Raw genomic sequence first — 14,962 nt, forward strand, 5'->3', positions numbered from 1 at the left:
CCAGGAGAACTGGACAAGTCAGCGTAGGACACGTCATTGATTTAGGTCTTCATGGCTCCGGCTATGGCGACATTCGCAGCGGGATGCTTCTGGAGCGTGGAGCTCGCATTTCAGCGCATTCCCGGCGTGATCAAGGTGCGTGATCTGTTATTTCTCTCCTTAAGTGTCTCGAACGATCGATCGATCAATCGGTGATCGATTGCCGCGGATTTTCCGAGAGGGAGTGATTGTTGCGCGCATTCCTTGTGTAGACGACCGTCGGGTACACGCAAGGAAGCAAGGAATCTCCCACATACCACGACGTTTGCACTGGCAGGACCGGCCACGCCGAAGCCGTGCTCGTCGAGTATGATCCAAAGGAGGTCTCGTACACAGCGCTGCTGGACGCGTTCTGGAAGAAGCACGATCCAACACAGGCCGATGGCCAGGTAAAAGTTTTAGAGACAGCGATTGATCGATCCCCGCTCTCTTTTCACTTTTTCTTTTCGTTATTTCACAGGGGAATGACATAGGATCCCAGTACCGATCCGGCATATACTTTCACACACCCGAGCAAGAGAAGCTCGCAAAGCAATCTCTCGAGCAAGAGCAGCAACGACTCGGCAAGAAAATCGTGACCGAGCTTCTCCCGGCCACAACCTTCTACCCCGCCGAGGATTACCACCAGCAGTATCTCGAGAAAGGCGGGCGAGGTGGGCGCAAGCAATCGGCTGCCAAGGGCTGCACGGATCCCATCAGATGCTACGGCTGAGTCAAACGAGATCGCGAAACAAACTACGAAAAAGAGGTAACGAACAACGCTGTGTGTGAACGATTTCATGCTTATCCGCCTGTCAACTCTCGCTGCAGGGAAAGTCCAAATAAGCAGCGCTCTTGTGGCTCGCTCTGGGTGGTGTGAAAATAAAAACGTTCTTTCTTCATCATCTTGTGTCGATCGTCAGGGGGGCCACCAATATGAGATCTAGCACGCTACGCAAGAAAAACAAGTAAAAACAAAGAAAGCAGCGCCCCCCTCCCCCCCACCTTGAACAATCCGATCACTACAAGTAAGCATCGATCATCGGCTCAACTCCTAAGTTTCTTTAAACTCTAAGCGACGACCCCCCCTCTTCTCGCTGTCCCTCTCGATCGACTGACCTGTGGAGTGGTGGTGTGTCACTTACAGTTGCAGCGGACGGGCGTACACTTCTTGCAGCGCGAGAAGCATCCCAGGAAGGACTTGGTTCGCTCCGAGGGCCAGTGCCAAGTGTTGTAAGACATGGCCTTGCTGGACGAATCGTCGAGCTGCTCCAACGTCTTGACGATCTCTGGGAAGCCGGGCCTCTTGTCCGGATTAGCGGACCAGCATCTTCGCATCAGCGCGGCCAGTGCGCTTGGACAGTTCTCGGGCACCTCGGGCCGCGCGTCCTAGATAAAAGGCAAAGAAACTTCGATCAGGGCTGGAAGGAAGAACACGATGACGACGACTTCGAAGAACAAAAAAGAAGCAAAGGAAAAAAGGCGAGAGCTACACACCTTGTGAAGAACAGCGTACGCGACTTGCACGGCTTGCATTTCTTGGAAGGGGACTTGGCCGGTGACGAGCTCCCACAGGACGATGCCGAAGCTGTAAACGTCGACTTTGGTGGAGCACTTGTTCTTGCCGCTGATCATCTCGGGCGCCATCCAGCGGTACGTGCCCACGTCCGCCTTGCCGACGCTGGGGGCGTCCGCCTCGCACCGCGCGACGCCAAAGTCCGTGATCTTGACGCACATATCGCCGTCCAGGACGAGGTTCTCCGACTTGAGATCGCCGTGGATGACGCGCTGCGAGTGGATGTACTCCATCCCCCGCGCGATGTCCATGGCCATGCCCAGCGTCACCTTGAGTGGCAGCGAGCTGGGCTCGTTCTTGTGGAGGAATCCGCGCAGCGAGCCACCCGCAAGGTACTCGGTCACGACGCAGTACACGGGTGGCTTCTTGCAAGCCGCGACGAACTGCAATGCAAAAGAACGAAGAAAGTGAGCGAGCGTTCGCGCAAAGTTGTCACGACCAAAATGCTGCTAGATCATCTTCTTTTCTTCGGGAGAGAAGAAAAGAAGCCATGAATTCTCAGAGAGAGAAAGAAGCCACAATCTCAGCCATGCCACTCGATCGAAAAGGTAAAGAAAATGCCGACAAGCACGAATTCTCGATCAAGAACGCGAGGAGGGGCCAGAGATTTATGAGAAAACCATGCCGCTCGTCAAGATCAATCGAAAAAGAAAAAGGAGAAGGAATCGACCTGGACGATGTTACGGTGATGGAGACGCGAGAGCAGCGAGACCTCATGCGCGAATTGCCTATCCACCATCCGGGACACCTCCTCGTCCTCGTCCGGCTGCCTCATCACCTTGACAGCCACGGCCTTGCCTTTGTAGATCCCGTGATAGAGCCGGCTGTGCGCTCCCGACGCGAATTTGTGGCCCAAGAACAGCTGCGTCATGTCCACTACCCATTCCTCCGATCGCTCTACCGCCTTGACCTCGCCAATCCCTTCCAGGTACTGCGACCACGATTCCACGCGCTTGGGGACGAGAGCTCTCCCTGGTGCGTTCCCGTGGACGAATTCCTCCACGGTTCTCGCGGGCGATGCGAAGGGGGAGCTCCTGTTGCTGGAGGGGAGGGAGTAATCCGACGAGGAATCGATGAACAGCCGCTTCTTGAATATTTCGAGCGGGATTTCTTCGTGAGACCTGGAGCGCAGCGGCGGCTTGCCGATCTTTTGATGCGGGAAGCAAAGATCGGGGATATTTCGAGCGTCGATCCGGTGGCAGACGGAGCGGGAGAAGCTGCAGCGGCCGAGCCATGCCGATTCCGAGGGATTCTCGCGCGCCATCGCCAGAAAAGAATGGAGGAGAAGACGAAGAAGAGGGAAGAAAAGAATCCAACTGCAAGAACACGACAGAGGAGTATTCCAATCCCCCTCTCTCACACCGCGCCCTCGCCTTCCTGATCATCCATGTCAATCAGCCTCAAACACATCGTCGCGGAGAGAGAGCCCCATTCCTCCTCCTCGTCCAAGAGCCCTAAACTCCTCGCTCGCGCTCATATAGATCTCCGCCGTCGCTTGCGCGTATCTCACGGCCAGTGTGGGCCCGCGCGCCGTCACCGTCGGATGCCCGGCACCAACTGCTGGGATTCCTCCCCTACAAGATCATGTCATGCACGAACCACGCACTAAAAAATCACCGTTATTTTTTAATACTCCGCTAAACTTTCCTTGCAGTAGCCGCGAGCAAGTTGAGCCTTCAAAGATAAGAGAGGAAACATTGCAACTTGTATGTAAAAGTTGTTTTGGTTGCAACTTGGCTGATCTCACAAAGAAATCCTCCTGGGCATTTGTCGTTGACTTGTTAGGGCTAGTGTTTGATCACGGGCGCCCGCTGCTGGGCTTGTGCCGGGGGAGTCAAATCTTTCCTGCCCGGGATTTCGATGGCATGGAGAAAATATGGAACTCGTGAAATCGCATCTAGCGGGATCGCCTTGGACTAAATTAATCTGGTGTATGCTTTTGTGAGAGAGTCAGTCCGGTACGGGGATGTACACGTACGGGTGGGCACGGCTAGTGACAGAGATGGATGGATGGATGGATGGATGGACGGACCACGCTCTTTTTCTCTTTCGGCCCTAGGGAGGAAAAAATGTGGCGCATCAAGAAGATGGCCAGTGGTGGTCCATTCCAACACCTTTTGGGGTGCATTGGATATTTCCTGGTATATGCAGGGATGGAGCTTCGTTTGTTGGAATAATCAAAATATTATTCCCTTATTTTAATGAATAATTTTTAGTTAGTTTTATCTTTGGATCTATAATCTTTGTATTATTGGATATTAGCTACAAATTTGATAATTTAGAATTTAAAATTTTTCATACCAAAACAGTAACCAAGCTATTGTTCACCAATCAAAATCATAATGAAGTGGCAATTATATATTTATGCCGTTAGATATCTTCATCTCCAGCAGAAAATTTCATTTTCTTATTTAGATTTTTACCAAAATAATAACACATTGCTATATTATGATTTATATAATTCACAAAATAATTATCATTATGAGTTTTGCCATCTAGCACCTCATAATGCTATTAATGTCTTTTATGTTTTATTAATTTGATATTTAAATGTATTAAATTTTAAATTATAATAACATTAAGCTATTAAATGACTACCTAAACTTCAAAGTTTCTTTATAGAAACTAAATTTATTAAATAAAGTTAAAAGTTATAATATTAAAAGTTATTTTAACATTTTTTAATTTTTAAAAGTTATAATATTAAATTATAATTATAATCTATTATTTTTATGATAATTTCTAATAAATACTTATGGATGATAAATTATAGAATTAACTTAGGGGAGACTTATGGTGAAGGAAAATTGATTCCAAATGATTTCCTTGTTAATTTCTGAGATGGGTTGAAATTCCTAAAATTTATGTATTATTGTTTGCTAATTATTTCAAAGATATATAAATATAGTAACTCTTTATCCCCAAAGACAATCTGATATTTATAAACCATATTTTTAATAATTAAGGCAATAAAATTTAATATTTTAAACCATATTCAAAGTAGCTTATTTTATCATTATATTACCTCAATTTTATGATTTATGTAATACTATTCTCTTTTATGTAAAATATATTTTTGTTGTTTAATATTAAAACAAAGAAACTTTTTGAATATTCACGTGATTATTGTAAGGATTGGCTAGTTTCATATATGTTTTATATGATTCATATGTTTACATATTGGAAGCTAGAAGAGAATGCAGTGAAGGTACGAAAAAGAGCCCCTCAGATGGGAACATTATCTTATGACAAATTTGAATGTCATTTTAGAAATATTATCCTCGCTTGAGGGTGCATGCTCACGTCGTCGTGCGTGAATATGAGTTTGGCACCAGCTAGTGCTCTGTTATAAGTCGCCGATGGATTTAGCCTTGCTAGTAAAAATCGGGCCTGGGGCTCAACAAGAAACATTGAATCCACCAAAAGCCACAAACAGTTTTACCCGGGAACATACACTAGAAGATGGAGGCAATTCCGATCCTGGTGGAGTGCTCATGGAATACGACACCAGGGACGGTTGAATCATCAAAAAGAAATTTTTGTCAGTGTTTCTCGCATTCTGAAGTGTGCAGTCTCGTTGATAAACACCTGGAAAACAGCACATTGAGACACATGAAAACAAGTGGGGCAACGAACTTTGCTCAGACGGATCGTCTTTCCACCAATTCTAGGGCAAATAGTCCGCTCCGAGAATCTTTGCAAGCTTGAAATCGTTGGCGCTCTAGCCAGCTCGAAAATGTTTTTGAACCTAGGGCTTTATGTATAGATCCGGTCAACAAACATTTGACCATCGTCTTGACTAGCGAGGGATTGACTACACAATGTCGTGTTGTTCTCTATGGATGCATTTTTTTTGCCCTTTCACGTTTTTTGCCTCACTCTTCTACCATTCACGTCGCCACCGTCGGAGAGTTGGCCCCAAATGTAGCCACCTTTACCACCACTTCCCACGAATAAATCTTTCCCTACTCCAGCTACAGTCTTGAGAAGATCAAACAGCAGCACTGGACAGCTCTCGCGGAGATAGTCGTATCCCTCGGATTGCATCACGGCTGGAAGCGCGAGTAAGAGATTTAGAAGCAATCGGTCGATGAAAAGAGACTAGAAACTTACCCGAGAGATTGTCCGCGGCGTACTTCAGGCACACTCCTTTGAGCTGGGAAGCGTGGTGGAGCTCCGCGAGAGCCAGCGTTGTCGCCACTGTGTCCACGCTCACGGTCTCGCAGAGCTTGGCCTCGCACAGGAGTCTCAAGCGATCTAGTCCGTATCTATCGGCGGCTGCTAGCAAGTGCTGGTAGAGGAGAGTCGGGGACGAGGAGGACGAAACTCCCGAGAGCTCGGCCGTGTCAGGAAGAGCGTCCGTGTACATGAACTGTAGCATTGCCTGCAACAAGATCGCAACTCATTCAGTCTAGCTTAGCATCGATCGTCAAGAACGAAAAGAAAGAAATAAAGCGTGACTTGCGTACCTTAAAGACTGGAGCTAAAATGTCTTCTACTCGTAGAACATCACTGGTGCGCTCCCGGAGAGGCCCCATAAGCTGCGCCTTGAAAACTGGAGATCGGGCCGCAAGCACAAGCTTGTGAGCCTTGAACGTCTCCCCGTCCGCGTCAAAGGTGAGATCGGCGCCCTCTCCGCTCTCGAAAAGAGCTCCAAAGTGCTTACCAATATCCTGCTCCGGTGGCTGGATAGAATAGATCTTTGTGACTTGTGTCCACGACATGACGACGCCAACGGTACACGTTATGTCAAGGCTGTCGTTGTTCAAATAGTCCGACATCTCCAGCGCCTCTCGCCTAAAGAAACGCTTGTATCCCCTGGAACAGTACGAGAATATAAGAAGGAAATTAAACAAATGTGGAAGATCAATTAGGAACATCACTGAGTAAACAACTCGAGAAAGCGCGAGAACAAACACAAACACGCAGGATCGAAAAAAAAGAAGCTTTTGACGCCTCTGTACCATACGAATCCAGAAAGGAAGAACAAAACCTCTATACAAACAGTCACCATCCACGAAAACGATTAAAGAATCTTCACGAGCTACAAACTCTAGAAACAAACACAAAGCAGAAGTATAAAACTCTCCCAACCAACACAAAGAAACAAAGAACACAAAGAAAGAACCAAGAAATCTTAAACAAGCCCACCAAGAAAGAGTAGAGAAAACTTCTACGTACCACATGCTGCCGCGGTACTTCAAAGTGTAGGGACCTCCCTCTAAAGATCGATCAAAATGGCTGTGGACTTTGTGCTTGCCTTTCCCACTTTGATCCACCAGCGTGAGCTCAAACAGCGCCCGGACGTCGGTGCCGTCGCTGGCGAGCGCGATGAACACCGAGACGTAGAGAGAATTGTCCTCGGCGTTCTTCCCATCTGGATAGAAGTAAATCGCCCACTGGTAGCCGCCGACCGTGAAAGTGTTGCTGGCTATATACTTCCCAACGCCCATGCCTTTGGCCAGCGAATATCCGTTGATCGTGAAATGATGCGACCCATTCTTCGTCTCCGTCACACTACGCGATCTCGAGGGCGTGCTGCTCACAACACCTTCCTGCTGTAATGCCACTGCTGGAGCCCGTGCCATGGAAATCCAAGCTCATTCTTCCTCCTCCAGCCTCATCGAGATTGATGATTCGCGACGGCGACGGCGACGACGAAGAAGTGGAAGAAATCCGAGGAACTCGCGGAAATATCCTAGGTTACCTTCGGCCGCGGTAGAAGCGAGCGAAATCGCGGCCCCAGCTGCGAGAATCACCGACGGATCTTGCGATTTTCCGCGGTGCACGGCGCCGATCCGTCCAATCCCTGGCAAATGCCGACCGGCGACTCCCGTGGCGTGGGTCAGGAATGCAAGTTTCTTTGCGCGGCCGCCATAGCCCTATTTGATTCCGGTCGCCATAGCCGTGCTCATGGATGCATGACCATGATGATCCACCGTCGATTCGCTGATACGGACGGTTTAGATTCCAAAGGAATTTGCTTGCATTATTTCTTGTACGACCTCTAGGTACGGACGTTTTAGGGCTCTCTTTGTGCCGCACTCTTTTGTTTGTTCGACCTGTGCGTCTTGCGGCGGTCGCCGCATTCTTTCTCTATCGATTCTCCGCACGGCGCGATCGATCCAATCGCTAGGTCCGAGGAATCGGGCAATCCAATCGAGGGATCGAGCGAAGATTATGAGGGCGTGGCTACATTCCCAGAGCAAAGATTGGTGAGTAGCGGAGCATGCTACCATGGGGCGGCATCACAATGTGCCTGAGCGGTGTGGCGCTCTATTTTCTCAGTCGCAACAGCGGCAGGTACCTTCGATCTTTCTTCTCATCGATCGATTCGCGATTCATAGGTTTCCATTTTTTGTTCTCCTTACAGAGACGCTGCCACGCTGAAAGCGGTCAGAAGGGTCGATCAATTGAAAGACTTAGGTCTGTAGTCTGGATTTCGTCATGACACTTTCTTTGCTTATGGAAAATTTGGTTGTTTTGGCAGCACATTTGCTCGACTCGGCTTGCAAAGCTGTGCCGCTGGTCGTCACCGTCGCGGGTCGTGTTGGCTCGGAGACGCCGATCGGCTGCGACCATAGCAGCTTGAGGTGTGTCATTTTGGAAGAAACGGTGGGTGCTCCGATTTTAATTCTTTTTACTTTCCCGTGGATCGGTTCAGAAGCATTGAGAGTGCGTCGTTGCATTAGGCAGAGCAGCATTTTTTGAAGCACAATGACACCGGCTCCTGGATTCAAGACTCGGCTCTCATGCTTTCAAACAACAAGGAGGTTCCTTGGTTCTTGGTGAGTGCTTTTTTCCTTGTCTTAAACTATTTTTCCTGCAGGTTACACCTTGTCGAGCGTCTCACGTTTTAATTGCAGGAGGATGCCAGTGGCCGAGTCTTCATTGTTGGAGCACGGGGAGCTGCTGGCCTGGAACTCACGATCGCTAGTGAGGTTTTTGAAGAGTCCGGTCGGTCCCTCGTTCGGGGAACCTTGGATTATCTGCAAGGTCTCAAGGTGCCTCGTGCTTTTCGATTTTTTTCCCGATTGTTTTTTTCACTTGCTACGCTCTGTCAGATGCTCGGAGTGAAGCGTGTGGAAAGGGTTCTACCGACTGGAACTGCTCTTACAGTTGTTGGAGAAGTAAGTACTCATGGTAGCCTTAATGGTTTTCTTCAATACAACTTTTAGGCAATCAAAGACGATCAAGGAACGCTGAGAATCCAGAGGCCACATAAAGGACCATTTTACGTTACTCCAAAAAGCATCGATCAGCTGATCGCGAATCTGGGAAAGTGGTCAAGGTGAGTGTGTGCCATCGTTTGGCAATGTATGAGACTTACAGATGCGTTTTGCAGATGGTACAAGTACATGTCTTTGGGCTTCACTTTATTCGGTGTTTTCCTTGTGGCCTCACATACCATCAGATATGTCATGGAGAAGCGGAGAAGAGCGGCCTTGAACAGAAGGTATTCCTCTAAACTCACAACCTTTCTCGCTTGCCGGACTAACAAAATTAGTTTCTTGCCAGAGTAATGGAAGCTGCTGCACGAAGGCGTGAACGGAAAGAGCACGAAGGCAAAGCCCGTCCTCTATTTTGTTTTTATTTTTCCATTGCACTGATTCGTTTGCTTTCTTGTCTGTTATCAGAAGTTGGCGAGTTTGCCAAGGTGGAAACCGCAACAAAACGAGACGGGCGCCTACCCGACCTATGCGTGATTTGTCTGGAGCAAGAATACAACGCTGTCTTTGTCCCGTAAGTTCTGTCGCACCTAAAGATCTTTTTATTTTTATTTTTTTGCTTTCTCTTCTCTCAAACGGGGGAAAGTGAAGTTTTCTTGGAAGAACTTGTGACTGATTCGCGTGTCCTGGATTGTTCGCAGATGCGGTCACATGTGTTGTTGCATATCCTGCTCGGCTCAGCTGCAAAATTGCCCATTGTGTCGGCGTCGGATCGAGCAGATTGTGAAGACTTACAGGCATTAGAGTTTGGTGCGCTCGAACGCGAAAGAAGAACGGAAACGAAGACGAAAAAGAACGAGTTTTTACTATGGTTTGATTTGGAGCTCTTTTGTGTACATACAAACGCCAGTTTGGTTTGAATGTGGAGCGTAAGATTCACGTGTGTGATCCGACGGCCCACATCGAGCTTCCGCAACCCTCCACGCGCTGCGGTACAGTGTACGGCTAGTGGACACGTCAGTGGCGGCGAATATTCGCGTGAGATATACCGCGAGAGAAGACTACCCTATACGATGGCGCTCTTCCTGGAAGGAGAGGCTGTTCGTCGAGTGACGAGGAGGACGAGGAGCTGGCGATGCGCCATCGCCGCGGCGAGATTTCGTGAGTAGCGGGGATTTTCGATGGATCTTGGTTGAATCCGTGAAATGCAGGCGCGAGTGAGGGCCAGGGAATCGCAGGTCGAGTTCCTGGCGATGGAGACGAGCAGTCAGGGGATTCCAGCTCCTCCGGAGGATTTTCGGTGCCCGATATCGCTGGAGGTGATGGCCGAGCCGGTGATCTTGTGGACGGGGCAGACGTATGATCGGCAGTCGATCCAGCGATGGCTCGACTCCGGCCACACGACGTGCCCCAAGACGAAGCAGGAGCTCCACGACGACACACGCCTCATCCCCAACTACGCGCTGCGGAGCTTGATCCAGAGCTGGGCGGCGGCGAATTCGGTGGAGCTCGCCAGTGGCGGCGGCGGCGCTTCTGGCGGCGGTAGCAAGAGCAAGAAGAGCAGCATTTGCAGCAGCGATTCCTCCTCCAATCGCGCAAGGAAGGAGGCCGTGGAGGCGCTGGTCAGGGGGATCCTGGCCGCCAATCCCGCGTCCTTGATCCGGGACTCGGTCCGCGAGCTCCGGATTCTGGCCAAGGAGAGCAGGCCCCAGCGCGCGATGATCTGCGAGGCCGGCGGCGTCGCCAAGCTCCTCGACCTCCTCCTCGGCAAATCCCGGCCAGCCTTCCCCGACCTCCAGAACGAGATTGAGGAGAACGCGGTGGTGGCGCTCCTCAATCTCTGCGCCGACGACGAGAACAAGGTCGGCCTCGTCGCCGAGGGCGCGGTGGACGCCATCCTCCACATCCTCTCGCGCCACCACCACCAGGCATCCATCGACACCAGGGCCAGCGCCGCGCTCGCAATCACCAGCCTCGCCATGGTGGACGTGAACAAGGCCATCATTGGGCGGCATCCGGGCGCAATGCCGGGCCTGGTCCGGCTGCTTAGCTCGGGCAGTCCCCGCGGTAAGAAGGACGCGGCCATCGCGCTCTACAGCCTATGCATGCTACCCGACAACCGGCGCCGCGCGGTAGCCGCCGGCGTCGTGTCCGTGCTGCTGACGGCAGTCGAGAACGACGCGCGGTACTGCGCGGCACACCTCGCGGCACCGGCCGAGGGCGAGGCCGTGCTGGCGCTGCTCGACGTGCTTGCCACGTGTCCGGAAGGGAGGGCGGAGATGAGGCTCCGGCGGGGCGTGGTGCCCGCGTTGGTGAGGGTGATGGGCGCCGCTGGTGACTCGGCGGTACCACTGAGGGCGCGGGAGAGCTGCGCCGCCGTGCTGTATGCCGTGTGCTGCGAGGACGCTACGTGGACGGCCATTGCGCGCGACGCCGGGGCCGCCGCGGTGGCGGGGGAAATGGCGCGCGGACTGAATGGGGAGTGCCGCGCGGCGCGAAAGGCCGCCAGCCTCGTCCAGCTGCTCAGTGCATAGTGAGCGATCTTCTTCCTCCTATCTTAGTCATAGCTAAATTATTTTTGTTGTAACACCATAACTTCTCTTGTTATATAGCCAATGTATGTTGTAAAATGGCCAAAGATCTTGTTTACTCCTGTTTCTTTCGTCTTGGAAGATTTGGATTATCAATCGCCACCGCCCCGGATGGTAGTGTTCTTGACAATCTGGAGAAAAGAATTACACGTCAATACGTATCTATTGTCGACAAGAAATCTAGTCATGCAAAAAACATTGGCATCTGAAGAAGAAAAAGAAGAGATTGCGTAGCGTACCTGTCGGAGCATGTAGTTTTCTCTTTGAAGCGTCGCGTTTTTCTCCTCCAGCTCTGCGTTTCTAGTTTCCAGATCCTTGGCCTTTTGCTCCAGCTCGACCAAGTAAGCCTTTTTGCGCTCTCGGGCCTGTTGTGCCGACACGCGATTCCTCAGCAACCTGTTCAAACCACCAGAAAAAAAAAAGAAAAAAAAAAAAGAGATATTTTTCTTAATATGGACATTTCTGGAACTTCTAAAAAGGAAAATTACCTCTTTAGTCGCTTGCCTTCCTTGTCATTGGAAGAGCCTCCGGATCGCCTTCTCGACGACGAGCTTCCACCGACAAGCTTCTGAGAGCGACCTTTGCTGCTCTTCTCGGGGAGCTCGGGCACTCGTCTGATATCCGAGTCGCTATCGTTGCCTTCGTCTGCAATATTCAATCGATCGCGAGTAAACACGCGAGCAACAGGAGAAAGAAAACGAAAGACCAATGGTCACGCACCGTCTTTCTTCATGTCCGATGAGCCGGAGATGTTCGAAACAGAGGGCCTGTCTGATCCATGCCTCGATGACGAATTCGTCCAGTTGGACTCGCTCGTCCAATTCCTGGTGATGGTGTCGGTGGCGCTGTTTGGTGGCTCCAAAGGTTGGATTTTTCCGTCGATGACGGGCTTCCAAGCCCCTGCAAACGACTTGCAGCCGAAATTGGCAATGCTGGCCGCCGCCTGGCTCTCGTATCCAACAGACTCGATATCACACTCAGCTGAAGAAACCAAAACACGGAAGAAGAGCTCTCATCAGGATCAAGAAACGAATAAAAAAATCTAAACTTCTACTCACCTTTGAGGCTGCTCAAATCATCCACGACCTCGGCATTCTCCGCTGCTTCACCACCAATCGAGCCTTTCTTCCGCGACAAATTCTCCACCCCGCCGGGATTGAAACTCGCAACCGGCCTCTTCACCGCGGACGCCGATCGCATGACTGAATAGATACTCCTCACACCCCCGAGTCACCGCATTGCGATGGAACCAAAGTTCGCCCCTCCCCCAAGCACTAGCTCGATCCGGACACCGGAAGCTCTTGGACCGCTTTCAGCTTCTCGGCTAAGAGAGAGAGATATTTCACGTGACTATAAGCTGTCTTTCACCGGCGGCCCCGGTTCCACCCGGTCACCCGCGACTGCATCGAACTCACCCACGCGGCAGCAACCGGCCGGCACCGGCCGAGACGGTGAAGATCACAGAACCGGCCACGTCGCCCGGCCAATCTAAACCACGCACGTATAGATAGACCACGTAGCCGGCCAGCCCACCGTCGGATCCCCCGGAGCTCGACGGCCCGATGCCGTCCACGAGCCCGAGGACCATCTTTTCATTTCCTTCGCTCGCAGCGCCAAAGCTCTTAGACGGTTTTGCTGTCGCCATCCTCAAACACGAAGAGATCGTCACTGCGGAAAGCCGACTCGTCTAAAGTTGTGCTCGCCGATGCATTTGCCCGCGCTGATAGTGCTGTTGCCACTTAAAAGAATCTCGTCCTTTTCCTCCTTTACTTTGTGTCGCCAAACTTCGCCGCCCACTGTACCAGATGATCTTTCGCTGCGAAGAGAGTGGCCAGACTTCTCCTTGCCGATGATTAGCTAGTCACTGTTCTTTGTTCTTGTCCTTCCCGTACTACGGCAGAAGCAATCCGGTAACGGTAGATTTCTCCCGGTGAAGAGGCTTGAGCTGTGAACTTCCCACATTCGCTGAGCGAGCTCGGCACCGCTAAGTCCCGACGATACTGAGGTTGCGAAAGCTTGCCTGTTGAGTACCAGCGTCTTGCCACTGCCGTGCATTGCTCGCATTGCCACCACCATCTTGTCCATGTTTCCGAAGTAAGTAGCCACGTAAATGTCGCTGTGGACGGCTACGTAGTAGTCCAATGCCGCTTTGCTGTTGCCGTGCAAGCCTTTCAGAGCGTCGGCGCCGAGGATGGCGAGCTTCCGATATATGTTGGGGTATACTCTGGAAAAGGCCGTCTCCTCGAGGAGGCCAGAGCCGGAGGCGAGATAGATTGGCATGGTGGTGGGAACTCTGAGTGCCTGGAGGACGAACGCAGCTTCTCCGGGAGTAAGCGGACACTTTCCCCTGTTTCTCCATGATTCCGCGAGGCTGCCGGTGAAAGGTGCTTTGTTGTCGCGAGCGGCTTCGATGGCGTCTAGCGAGGCCTTCGAGAGGTTGGAATACGTGCACCTGCTGTACGCGATCATGTCCGGCTCGAATCTCAAATGGAGTGCTAGAAACGGACGGGGAATCGCGTCCAAGACCGTTTGAGCTGTGTTCTCAAGACGCTGCACGAGACGGAGAGCTTTATAGCAAGCTTGACACCGTGACGCTTTGGCCCATAGTGGATACCTGCATGCATATACGGGAAGAAGTTGAAGCCTCTCGAGAAGAAATAAAAGAGAAAACCACTCACCTGTCCGATCTTTGGCTTGCCGCGGGTCGAATGATTACTACTTTCTCTTTGAGTAACACGGGCAAAACAGCCTCAACGTAATCAAAGAGCTTCTTTTTCTGGCAGTCGATCAGCACCGTTTTCTTGGAAGCGTAAGGGGGAGGAAGCTCCTTTACAACGCGAACGTAACCCTTCATAGTTTCGATAAAAAAATCCGCATCGAAAATGTCAGAAAAGCCACTAAACCATCACACAGTCAGTCTTGAATAGAGATTGATTGTCTGAAAGAGAGAAACGCTAGAAAAACTATGAGTCTTCGTTGCTTTGAGTAGCATACACACCTTGAATCGTTCCAATACGGAGTTCCTTCAAATTGAGGTAGCAGCAGTGTCGCGTTTAGAAGACGTGCAACTCCAACACCATCGCAAAACTGCACGAAACTCGTGAGCTCTCAACACGCATTGAAACTGTGACACTTACATCCCTTCGCATTTGATTGAGGCCCCCATTGCAATCCACAATAATGTAGCCATTGCTCACACCGGGAAGAGCTGCAAGAAAAATCCATCCATTCAACCAAACTTGCACAATCTCACAATCCTACCATGCTGCAGATCATTCCACCACGAGCATTGCTCGAAATCACGCCTACCACTCGGATCACTCCACCAGATCTGATTGTAGGACACTCCGCTGAGCCTACCGACACGCAGGAGATCAAAAGATTTCTTGCTCACAAAGCATGCGCATTTCACTTACATCCTGGATCTCGGAAGCGATCGCAGCGAAGCGATCAAGACGAGCAGCGAGAAGAATCCCGCCACGAGCAGCCCTCGCTTCATTGGAGAAATGGAAAATATTTTTAGGGCTTACAAGAAAGTATAGAACTCGAATCGAACACACGAAGGTTTTTCGGCCGGACAGGATCGACGGCTGAGAAAAACGCAGTGA

At 50.7% G+C, this 14,962-nt stretch overlaps 7 protein-coding genes across 9 annotated transcripts; 3 read left to right on the plus strand and 4 right to left on the minus strand.

The window, feature by feature from the left end:
- The first annotated feature begins 34 nt into the window (after nucleotides 1–34).
- Nucleotides 35–923, plus strand: LOC9649482 (peptide methionine sulfoxide reductase A1). Its single transcript, XM_002985091.2, has 4 exons — nucleotides 35–135; nucleotides 252–428; nucleotides 500–787; nucleotides 850–923. Exons 1-3 carry the CDS (start codon nucleotides 52–54, stop codon nucleotides 749–751), a joined length of 513 nt encoding a protein of 170 aa, XP_002985137.2. The 5' UTR covers nucleotides 35–51; the 3' UTR covers nucleotides 752–787; nucleotides 850–923.
- Nucleotides 898–3,214, minus strand: LOC9649265 (serine/threonine-protein kinase HT1). The gene is made up of 3 exons (XM_024659169.1): nucleotides 2,265–3,214; nucleotides 1,516–1,977; nucleotides 898–1,407 (listed from the first exon to the last, which is right to left on the minus strand). The coding sequence occupies exons 1-3, from the start codon at nucleotides 2,856–2,858 to the stop codon at nucleotides 1,156–1,158; spliced, it is 1,308 nt and encodes a 435-aa protein (XP_024514937.1). The 5' UTR covers nucleotides 2,859–3,214; the 3' UTR covers nucleotides 898–1,155.
- Nucleotides 3,215–5,353: 2,139 nt separating this feature from the next.
- On the minus strand, nucleotides 5,354–7,540 carry LOC9649483 (BTB/POZ and MATH domain-containing protein 2). The gene is made up of 4 exons (XM_002985209.2): nucleotides 6,776–7,540; nucleotides 6,064–6,412; nucleotides 5,708–5,978; nucleotides 5,354–5,646 (listed from the first exon to the last, which is right to left on the minus strand). The coding sequence occupies exons 1-4, from the start codon at nucleotides 7,180–7,182 to the stop codon at nucleotides 5,456–5,458; spliced, it is 1,218 nt and encodes a 405-aa protein (XP_002985255.1). The 5' UTR covers nucleotides 7,183–7,540; the 3' UTR covers nucleotides 5,354–5,455.
- An 89-nt stretch (nucleotides 7,541–7,629) lies between these two features.
- On the plus strand, nucleotides 7,630–9,706 carry LOC9649484 (E3 ubiquitin-protein ligase SP1). The gene is made up of 11 exons (XM_024659084.1): nucleotides 7,630–7,897; nucleotides 7,968–8,020; nucleotides 8,085–8,209; nucleotides 8,287–8,382; nucleotides 8,461–8,598; nucleotides 8,659–8,724; nucleotides 8,773–8,885; nucleotides 8,940–9,050; nucleotides 9,113–9,159; nucleotides 9,232–9,337; nucleotides 9,465–9,706. The coding sequence occupies exons 1-11, from the start codon at nucleotides 7,824–7,826 to the stop codon at nucleotides 9,565–9,567; spliced, it is 1,032 nt and encodes a 343-aa protein (XP_024514852.1). The 5' UTR covers nucleotides 7,630–7,823; the 3' UTR covers nucleotides 9,568–9,706.
- A 93-nt stretch (nucleotides 9,707–9,799) lies between these two features.
- On the plus strand, nucleotides 9,800–11,420 carry LOC9649266 (U-box domain-containing protein 8). 2 transcript variants are annotated; one of them, XM_024659082.1, is made up of 2 exons: nucleotides 9,813–9,924; nucleotides 9,975–11,420. In XM_024659082.1, exon 2 carries the CDS (start codon nucleotides 10,017–10,019, stop codon nucleotides 11,295–11,297), a length of 1,281 nt encoding a protein of 426 aa, XP_024514850.1. In that variant the 5' UTR covers nucleotides 9,813–9,924; nucleotides 9,975–10,016; the 3' UTR covers nucleotides 11,298–11,420. The 2 variants fall into 2 exon arrangements, with proteins under 2 accessions (XP_002985139.2, XP_024514850.1); XM_002985093.2 differs by having other exon boundaries at nucleotides 9,800–11,420.
- Nucleotides 11,339–12,676, minus strand: LOC9649267 (transcription factor HY5). Its single transcript, XM_002985210.2, has 5 exons — nucleotides 12,413–12,676; nucleotides 12,075–12,335; nucleotides 11,843–11,999; nucleotides 11,594–11,750; nucleotides 11,339–11,485 (listed from the first exon to the last, which is right to left on the minus strand). The coding sequence occupies exons 1-5, from the start codon at nucleotides 12,552–12,554 to the stop codon at nucleotides 11,447–11,449; spliced, it is 756 nt and encodes a 251-aa protein (XP_002985256.1). The 5' UTR covers nucleotides 12,555–12,676; the 3' UTR covers nucleotides 11,339–11,446.
- Nucleotides 12,677–14,855, minus strand: LOC9649485 (O-fucosyltransferase 13). Of its 2 annotated transcripts, none has more exons than XM_024659083.1 (6): nucleotides 14,771–14,855; nucleotides 14,616–14,704; nucleotides 14,492–14,562; nucleotides 14,353–14,441; nucleotides 14,033–14,251; nucleotides 12,677–13,968 (listed from the first exon to the last, which is right to left on the minus strand). In XM_024659083.1, exons 1-6 carry the CDS (start codon nucleotides 14,851–14,853, stop codon nucleotides 13,212–13,214), a joined length of 1,308 nt encoding a protein of 435 aa, XP_024514851.1. In that variant the 5' UTR covers nucleotides 14,854–14,855; the 3' UTR covers nucleotides 12,677–13,211. The 2 variants fall into 2 exon arrangements, with proteins under 2 accessions (XP_024514851.1, XP_002985257.1); XM_002985211.2 differs by having other exon boundaries at nucleotides 14,616–14,710.
- Between the last annotated feature and the right edge of the window lie 107 nt (nucleotides 14,856–14,962).

The sequence above is a fragment of the Selaginella moellendorffii genome, unplaced genomic scaffold (assembly GCF_000143415.4).
Source record: "Selaginella moellendorffii unplaced genomic scaffold, v1.0 SELMOscaffold_66, whole genome shotgun sequence".
In the NCBI taxonomy this organism is placed as follows: domain Eukaryota; kingdom Viridiplantae; phylum Streptophyta; class Lycopodiopsida; order Selaginellales; family Selaginellaceae; genus Selaginella; species Selaginella moellendorffii.

Coding starts and splice junctions, on each gene's coding strand:
- LOC9649482 (XM_002985091.2), top strand. CDS start 52: ATGGCTCCGGCTATGGCGACATTCGCAGCGGGATGCTTCTGGAGCGTG. Junction 136..251: donor GCATTCCCGGCGTGATCAAG/GTGCGTGATCTG, acceptor TTCCTTGTGTAG/ACGACCGTCGGGTACACGCA. Junction 429..499: donor CAACACAGGCCGATGGCCAG/GTAAAAGTTTTA, acceptor GTTATTTCACAG/GGGAATGACATAGGATCCCA.
- LOC9649265 (XM_024659169.1), bottom strand. CDS start 2,858: ATGGCGCGCGAGAATCCCTCGGAATCGGCATGGCTCGGCCGCTGCAGC. Junction 1,978..2,264: donor ATCACCGTAACATCGTCCAG/GTCGATTCCTTC, acceptor TTTGCATTGCAG/TTCGTCGCGGCTTGCAAGAA. Junction 1,408..1,515: donor CGTACGCTGTTCTTCACAAG/GTGTGTAGCTCT, acceptor CCTTTTATCTAG/GACGCGCGGCCCGAGGTGCC.
- LOC9649483 (XM_002985209.2), bottom strand. CDS start 7,182: ATGGCACGGGCTCCAGCAGTGGCATTACAGCAGGAAGGTGTTGTGAGC. Junction 5,979..6,063: donor TTTTAGCTCCAGTCTTTAAG/GTACGCAAGTCA, acceptor ATCTTGTTGCAG/GCAATGCTACAGTTCATGTA. Junction 5,647..5,707: donor CGCCGCGGACAATCTCTCGG/GTAAGTTTCTAG, acceptor TCGCGCTTCCAG/CCGTGATGCAATCCGAGGGA.
- LOC9649484 (XM_024659084.1), top strand. CDS start 7,824: ATGCTACCATGGGGCGGCATCACAATGTGCCTGAGCGGTGTGGCGCTC. Junction 8,886..8,939: donor AATCTGGGAAAGTGGTCAAG/GTGAGTGTGTGC, acceptor TGCGTTTTGCAG/ATGGTACAAGTACATGTCTT. Junction 9,338..9,464: donor TACAACGCTGTCTTTGTCCC/GTAAGTTCTGTC, acceptor GATTGTTCGCAG/ATGCGGTCACATGTGTTGTT.
- LOC9649266 (XM_002985093.2), top strand. CDS start 9,969: ATGCAGGCGCGAGTGAGGGCCAGGGAATCGCAGGTCGAGTTCCTGGCG.
- LOC9649267 (XM_002985210.2), bottom strand. CDS start 12,554: ATGCGATCGGCGTCCGCGGTGAAGAGGCCGGTTGCGAGTTTCAATCCC. Junction 12,336..12,412: donor TGATTTGAGCAGCCTCAAAG/GTGAGTAGAAGT, acceptor TGGTTTCTTCAG/CTGAGTGTGATATCGAGTCT. Junction 12,000..12,074: donor ATCGGACATGAAGAAAGACG/GTGCGTGACCAT, acceptor TGAATATTGCAG/ACGAAGGCAACGATAGCGAC.
- LOC9649485 (XM_002985211.2), bottom strand. CDS start 14,853: ATGAAGCGAGGGCTGCTCGTGGCGGGATTCTTCTCGCTGCTCGTCTTG. Junction 14,711..14,770: donor TCGCTTCCGAGATCCAGGAT/GTAAGTGAAATG, acceptor GCGTGTCGGTAG/GCTCAGCGGAGTGTCCTACA. Junction 14,252..14,352: donor CCGTATTGGAACGATTCAAG/GTGTGTATGCTA, acceptor GTGATGGTTTAG/TGGCTTTTCTGACATTTTCG.